General features: G+C 49.1%; 1 protein-coding gene across 1 annotated transcript; it reads right to left on the reverse strand.

Moving 5' to 3' along the window:
• Positions 1 to 3308: 3308 nt before the first annotated feature.
• Positions 3309 to 7263, reverse strand: LOC124653559 (GTPase LSG1-1-like). Its single transcript, XM_047192616.1, has 7 exons — positions 6860 to 7263; positions 6659 to 6748; positions 6466 to 6552; positions 5996 to 6089; positions 5628 to 5684; positions 4970 to 5049; positions 3309 to 4891 (listed from the first exon to the last, which is right to left on the reverse strand). The coding sequence occupies exons 1-7, from the start codon at positions 7108 to 7110 to the stop codon at positions 3796 to 3798; spliced, it is 1755 nt and encodes a 584-aa protein (XP_047048572.1). The 5' UTR covers positions 7111 to 7263; the 3' UTR covers positions 3309 to 3795.
• Between the last annotated feature and the right edge of the window lie 751 nt (positions 7264 to 8014).

The raw sequence follows: 8014 nt of genomic DNA on the forward strand, positions 1-8014 counted from the left end.
GTACGTACGCCAAACCTCCGAGTCGATGGCGTACGCCGGATCGTCGCGGAGGTCCGCCGGCAGATACCACCTCCTGCGCCGGATCTCCGCGGTCCGATCATGCTCGCGCGCAGGTACTGGAGGGATAGGCACCCGGCGGCAGCTGAGCCGCCAGCCACCAGGCAGCTGCACGCCGGACCAGGCGTCGTCGCACGGCATCCATTGGCCGTGCATGAGCGTCCCCACCGAGACGGGGAGCGGGATCTTCTTGCTGCCACTGCCGGAGGCCTCGAAGTCATTCTTCTTCCCCATGGCGCTGCGGCGGTGGTGGTGGTTGTGGAGGTGTGGGCGAAGGAGCGACGCGGCCGGTGGACTTTTATGGGCGGGCGCGCCCGGGATACGATGCCATTGAAGGCGCCGCAGAAGCCCAGCCGCCGCCCGCCAGTGCGCGCGCAGAACAGGCAGCCGCGCCATTGATGGCGAAGGCTGCGGCGCAGACCGCCTGAATCGATGCCCTCGATGCAGACTCGCTGCCAGGCGGGCCCGGTGGGGAAGCGAGCGGACACTTTGCGCGTCCGCCGAGCGTCCGCCGAGACGCAAACCTGGCACATATTTGGGCCAGGTTTGCGTCTCCGCGGACGGCCCGGTCACTTTGCGTCGCCCCGCTGAAACACGTCCCTGATGCATTTCCGGTCACGCCGGACGCAAACGGTCGCTCAGCGTCCGTTTGCGTCGCGCCGCTGGAGATGCCCTCATAATATGTGGTGATTATGATTTGGTTAGAGCACACATTTGCGCTAAGTACTAGAAGATCGCCCAATAACTAAGAGTAAATTGTTCTCTTTTCATTCTCTCTCTTACTAAGTACTAAAAAAATGTGAACCCTTTTCATATGCCTTGGGGCAAGTACAATGCATAAACGCTTAATCAGGTGCTTAGGACGAAAAAAAATTGATGGGACATCACCTAGCGCCCGTGCAAGCATCTCCCTCTCCAACGCTGATCGCTATGTGCAAGCGCTAACCCCTACATTTGCTTGTGATTTTGCTGCTCTCTTCTGCCAAAAAAAAAAACGCTGTAGCGCCCGACACAAAACTAGACGTCGACGCAATGTGAAATCCAAGGATCGAAGAGGATTATGGTTTAACTGCAAGGGAATCAATCCTAGCGCCCAGCCCAAGCGCCGATGTTGTACATGCCTTTACATAACGATAAAAAGAATCTTGTTTGATGTGGGAGGCCAAAACATGAAGTTTTTTTTGTTGCCATGCCTTTTCATGTGAAGTTTACTTTTCCATGACCACTTTTGTAGAGTATACAATGTAACACATAGCAAACGCAAACAAATTAAACCAAAGCATGTATAGATGGATTTAAATAATAGTAACAGTATACTACTATCAAGCAACTACAGGTCGAGACTCGCGTGAGAAAAGGTGCCACCGATACGCCAACAAGGAACCGTTAGTTGACTTCACATTTGAGCAAGTACAATAAGACCTAGTCAGCTGGCTACAAGAATTAAAATAATATATTTATATCTAGTTGGAGGAGAGAGAAGAGGAGAGAGATTGTAAGTGGGCTCTTATGCAAGAGCTAGCTCTAGCACGTGCTCCTCGACAAGATGTGTGAATAAAAGGTGGGCCATCTATTGAAAAAGTAGTACATTCTTAGAGCAATTCCAATAGTATAGCCAACTGTTGGCTATAACAAGATATCATATCATTTGTAGTCATCATATAGCTAACATGTACAATAGTTGGCTATAAGAATGTAGTACTTTACTAATATATGACCCACTTTTCACTCTCACAAGGTGCCTAGGAGCACGTGCAAGAGCTGGCTATTGCATAGTAGCCCACCTCCCTTCTCTCTCCTCCTCTCTCTCCTCCAACTCATCTAAAATATATTATTTAATGTCTTATAGTCAGCTGACTGGATTCTATTGTACTTGCTCTTATAGCCAACTATTGTACTTGTTGGCTACATGTTAACTATAGATGACATGGCATATTGCTTATAGCCAACAACCAGCTATACTATTGGAATTGCTCTTAGGTGGATGAGAGAGAAGTGGAGAGAGAAGAGAGATGGGCTCTCATGCAAGAGCCAACTCTTGCACGTGCTTTTAGGCACTTTGTGAGTATGTGTGGTGGGCCTTTTACACATAAAGTTATCAATCCTTAAAGACAACTATTGTACAAGTTAGCTATATGCTGACTATAGCTGACTTTATAGCCAGCACCCGGCTGCACTATTGAAATTGCTCTTTCCCGAAGAGTGCACGCATGTCAGTCAGGCCGTCCGTTGGATCCACATGCATCGCACGGACAGACCGTCCAGATGTCACAGTCTCTCGACAGGAGACAGTCACACGGGCCGGTTGAACTTTCCAGCCCAAGTGTCCCAGGCTGCCCATATGGCCAGGACAGCAGCAACACTATGGGTGTGTTTGGTAGGTCGGTCCACCACAGAATTACTTTCCCAGCTCAGACCTGCCGACCCTATACAAGCCAAGGTTAGATTTTATCACGTGTTTGGTGGATCGGGTGTGTTCACCCAGGCCAAGCTAAGATGTTGTTTGGTGGAAAATATCTAGGGTAACCTCAAAACTGCAAACTAGTCCAACATTTTAACATAGAGGACCTTCAGTAGAAAAATAAAAAGCAATCAACTCCTTGGCTGGAGTGCTAGCGTTCCTCTGGTGGTGCAGGGCCTTGGGGATGTGCCTAACGCAGGCAGAGCTCAGCCGCGAGGAGCACCGGCGGATCGGGACGGGGCGGCCTGCGTCGCGATGGGGACGTTGTCGACGTCCTGCTGCCGCCGGGAGACATGGACATCCTCGTCCGGCGCGGCAGCTCCTGCTAGGGACCCGACCTCCATGGCCCAGATGTGGATTTCTCAGATATGCACAGGAGGGCGGCGCGCCGTCTAGCTCGGCGGCTGCTGAAGGAGAGCGGCTGAGAGGGAGAGAGGAACGTGGGGGCAGAGACCGGCGGCGGGATTTGGGGAGGATGGAGAGGCGGCTCGGCGACGCGGGTGAGGGAAACATGGAGGATTTCTCGAGAACGAGAGGGCGCATCTGGACGGGGCAGAAAACGATTCGCGGGCGCGCGCGACGGGATTTCTCGGGCCAACTCGGCCAGGCTGAGGTGTGAAGCTCGATTTGAGCTTCACAACCCGGCAGGGCTGAGAGCCTCTTTTTGCACGAGGTGGGCAGGGCTGAGAGGGCAAAGCCGGGCTAACAAACAGCTAAAACTCGGTTGAGGTGGGAATATCTGAGTCCGGCCGACCTCTACCAAACACACCCTATAAATCAGAACACTATGAACACCATACTCCCTCCATGCCATCGAACTTGTCATAACTTTGTCTAAATTTGGCACTACACCAAAATTTAGAAAAAGTTAAGACAAGTTTCATGGAACGGAGGGAGTACATCAAAATGATCTTTCCATATGTGTAGTTATGTCGACTGTCAAAATATTACAGGAGACCACGCCTATCAGAAGTCACAGCCCAGATTATATGCAAGGGCAAAATTGAAATGACAAAGCATGACTTATCTCTCCAAATTTTTACACATAATCATGCAAAACTCAGGTCCTCTGTCTCATCTACCAGAGCAGATCCAGCAATCGGCACACAGCCAGAGCAATCAGCTATATTATGTAACACAGCATGTGTAACTCTTTCTTGATTTTGCATTCCTAGGCTGTTTCCGGGGTAGCAAGGAGGGCTCCATGCCCAAGCATGTGTAACTCTATTTCCTGATTTTGCATTTGTCTAGACAGTAATGACGGTGGGGGTGTCATGCTAAACATCTCCGCTCACGCCAACAGAAGGAGTATTGACCGTGGGTTCCTGGAACGCCCTCACTACCGCCGTTCCATCACCTCCATCGTCTCCAACCCTCCAGGATCGGTCCTTCTTCCGCTGGGGTTTCCTGTGCTGCTTGTGGGATGCCTCTTGCTGCTGCTTGTTCTCAGTGGCTTTAGACCCCTCGGTGGCCAAGTCGAAAGACTCTAGGTCACTCAAGACATGCCTCATGTCCGGACCTGCTGCGTCATCCTGCTCACCGGAGTCGTAACTGCCTGATCCATCAGCTGCTGAAGTAGTCTCTCTCTGCTCCATTTCATCACCAGGAGGGAGTTCATAGTGCGGGATTTTGCCGTCGATGTAATCTTTCAGTATCTGTCTAGCGGCCCTGGTCTCGTTAGGTAGCCCACCATGGCCAACATGGCCCCGAGACATGCAGTATGCACGCAGCAGCTCAGCTGCAGTCGGTGGCCGAGATTGTGACTCGTATGCTTTTGGCTTGGGCAAGGTGATCTTGTAAGTCTGCTCCAGGACATCTCTTGGGACACGATCTGCCACTACTTGGATAGCGTCCCGGTGCTTTGTCATCCTGTCGATCGGCAGGACACCGCATGAAACCATCTCGTGCCTTGAGCTTGAGAATGAAGGGAAGACCAGACCAGGGCAATCGCACAGCATGAGCTCTTCTGAGATGATTAGTGTCTGGAAATGTTTCGTCTTACCAGGTGTGTGAGTGACCCCGGTCTTCTTCTGGCCAACCAAAGCATTTATCGTGGAACTCTTTCCAACATTTGGATAACCAACAAACCCAACAACCACATGTTTAGCCGTCGATGAAACAGAATCAGAACTGGCTTCATGACCCTGTTTAACTGTTGAGGTCTTCCTTTGTGCTACAATAGATTTTGCTTCAGTTTGCAACCTCATCAAGAGCTCATCCCTGCCATATACCTTGGTATCCATATCAAGCGAAACAGAATCTTCTCCAGAGTGTCCATCAGACATTTTTCCTTCTAATTTGGCAGTAGCAGCTTTAGCAGACCAGAAAACATGGAGAATGTCGTGCTTCTTGAAATAGTCTGCCCATCTCTTTCTGCAGTTAGGCCAAATTTATAAGGACATCATTTTAGACTATATACAATAAATAGACCACAATGGGCAAGGTGTAGACCTGATATTTAAAGGTAGCAAATCAGCCTTGTTGACAAGGAGCATAGTTCTCTTGTGTTCATCAATTTCCTTTGCATATACCTAGTATAGATAATCCCATGTCATCAGATCACTAAAAGGTTCATGAATCCAAAATATAACAAATTAGGTGTAACAACTGATTTTGGTGCTAGCACATAAAACAAACATGAGAGCACAGCAATAGATTCAGATTAGCATAATTTAACATTTGCAGCACCGAAGGAACATAGCAAATTATCCTAATGTGGACTTGTGGAGAAAAGAAAACCAAGACCGAGATCATGCTAGCAAACTAATGTTAACAGAGAAGATCTATAGGAAAGCTGAATTCTGCATGTATATTCATGAAAACCTAGATTTGCTTCTGTCATAAATACAGCAACCAAGAACGTTCTCGCAATTTAGTGGTTGTAAGTTTGCAACTTGCAAATACTTGGATAAGAAAATTACTGAACATAAAGCCTCCGAATAAGAATTCATGAACAGCTCTCCTGGTGCAATTTTACTACTAATGCTTCTGTGCACAAAGTTGGTTACTGAATTAACTTGAAACAGGTACAAGCTGCAACCCTCTTGCTATGTGTGTACTAGATATTCCTTAAGTTGAATTTATTTCTGTACAAAAACATGATAAGTACCTCAAGATCAGGGCACCGGTAGAATAATGGGTCTCGGGCATCAACTACCATGACCAGCTTCATGAAAGAAAAGAAAACAATAGTCAGTATTTTTGCATGCTATTTATTATGAGTTGCTTATCTTTAAGCAAAATGTAGTGCAGTATAATTGAGCACAATAGAGTAGCGTATCTTATAGAGAGGATAAGCAGTAAGAGTACAGAATATAAAATCCAGCATCTGCTACTATTACAAGTGCATCTGCTACTAATTTAGAGAGCAGAGCAAAGCACTGGGCGAACAGGTGATATTTGCACAAGACTAGTAAACAAGCAGTCAATACCAAGATATGTGGGTGACAAAGGCGGTGAAGGTGGAGCATTACTCACCAAATCACTGCGTTCAACTACTCTCCAGAGCTGTCTCCAGATGTCAATGTTCTTCTCAAAGGGTGTAAGGACAATCTTGTCATTCTCTTCCAATCTGCATAGATGAATTGCTCCAAGCATTCAATTTCTCAAAAGATGCAGTAAGACACATTACATTCAAAACAGCCTCCGCAGTGTAAGATAACAGGTTTTAATGTCTAATTTCTTATTTTTCGATAATGGCCAAATTTCCTATACATGTAAGAGACAATTAATAAATAAATAAAACAGATCCATAACAGAATGCTCAAAGCCACATGGTAAGTGGTAAGCACCAAAACAATTACTACCAATTTCATACAAGAAACACTGGTTATAGCTGATAAACTAAGCTGAGACACGAGTCCTTGGACATGTAATTTGCAATTAAAGTGCCATCAAACCGAACAGTTCCTACTCATAAGAAGAGCAAAGCACAACTCAGAACTAACCTCGCGAGATTCCTCCGCCACACAAGGAACGCCTGTCCCTCGCTTGCATCGAGCTCCTCCAAGGTCATCTGGTTATGCCACGGTGGACTGCAAACCACGCACCCACACAAAGTCACACACACAAATAAAACGAGCAATCCCTGAACTGAAAACACAGAACAAATTGCACAAACAAACGGTCAGCAGCACTCACCGCCTGGGGACCCCGAGGCTGCTGGCGTGCATCTTCTCGTGCTCCTTCCTCAGCCGGCGCCTCTGCTCGTCCGTCTCCCCGGTCGCGTCCCTGCGGCGCACCAACCAATCCGACCATTTCAGACCGAAGCCCATCCGAACGAACCAACACAACTCAGAAATCAGAACGGACACGAACGCTGAAGGGGGGAGGGAGGCTCACAGGTCGATGACGACGTCGGAGGGCGCGGAGGCGGCGAGGGCGGAGTGGAGGCGGTCCTCCTCGGCGGCGCGCTGGAGGACGGCGTCGATCTCGCTGACGTCGATGACCGACTCGAGCGGCGGCGCGCGGCGGCGGGAGGAGTTGAGGGCTTCCCCGCGCTCCTTGGCCTCCAGCGCCGCCCTGTTCTGCTGCCGGATCAGCGCGCGGCCCAGGTCCTCCCCCTTCCCCCCCTTCCTCCCGCGGCCCGCCATCCCCGCGAGGTCGAATCCGCTAAATTGGGTATAGGAGACACCAGCACTGGACCAGAAATCCTCGGGGAGATCGCCGGCGGGGAAAGCTCGGAGGCGGAGCGCTGGCTACGGCTAGGGTTTTAGCGACGCGGAGGAGGAGGAGAGGGTGGAGGAAGGAAGAAGACGACGCGACGCGTTGGAGATATTTGAGTTGGTTTTCTTTTCTCCTGCGCGTGAGTCTCTGGGCCTCGGGGCCCACATGGCAGAGGGCGTATGCTCTGACGCGACCCACTAGCCAGTTCATCAATTCCGGCCTTCCGGGTAACTTCAACAAGACTACTTGAAAAGAAAACACTGTTTAGGATGGAATGTAACCCGAAATGGAGAAGGTTGTTGATAAGGGAGCGACCCACTGGATCCTCCTAGTTGATGCTCGATCTTTCACAGCGAGAACCTAGGATAATAAATCCTCCCAATAATACGATGAACGCAGTCTGAAGAAGAGGGAACAAATCCAGCAAGCAACGGATCGATGAACGATACGCTTCAAACCTGAGCTAGACAATCCTTGATGAACACAAGAACCTTCACAGCGGATAATATACATAAACGGCAGCACCGTACCCCCGGAGGGATGATACACGTGAACACACGCAATGGGGAAAATCATAATCTTTAAACTAAACTTGTTCTACCTCTAACCCTAGCCGCACCTCCACTTATATGAGGGGTGGGGTGGCCAGCCAGCCCCTAGTGGGCCTCTCTACCTTGGTTTGGACAGGCCCAAACCAAACTGATTCAATTTATTAAAAACCCTAATTGGCCCACATATGACCATTACATAAACTAGGATAAATAAGCTGGTGGAGTCCTGAATCTGGGCTCCACATAGGCATCCATGCCCGTATCATCCCCCCCCTTCAAG

Source organism: Lolium rigidum, chromosome 5 (assembly GCF_022539505.1).
Source record: "Lolium rigidum isolate FL_2022 chromosome 5, APGP_CSIRO_Lrig_0.1, whole genome shotgun sequence".
NCBI classification, from domain to species: domain Eukaryota; kingdom Viridiplantae; phylum Streptophyta; class Magnoliopsida; order Poales; family Poaceae; genus Lolium; species Lolium rigidum.

Excerpts from the sequence above, each read along its gene's own strand:
- LOC124653559 (XM_047192616.1), bottom strand. The coding sequence starts at position 7,110 with ATGGCGGGCCGCGGGAGGAAGGGGGGGAAGGGGGAGGACCTGGGCCGC. Across the intron at positions 6,749-6,859 it reads TCCGACGTCGTCATCGACCT|GGACGCGACCGGGGAGACGG; the intron begins GTGAGCCTCCCT and ends GGTGCGCCGCAG. Across the intron at positions 6,553-6,658 it reads AGCCTCGGGGTCCCCAGGCG|TCCACCGTGGCATAACCAGA; the intron begins GTGAGTGCTGCT and ends CGTGGTTTGCAG.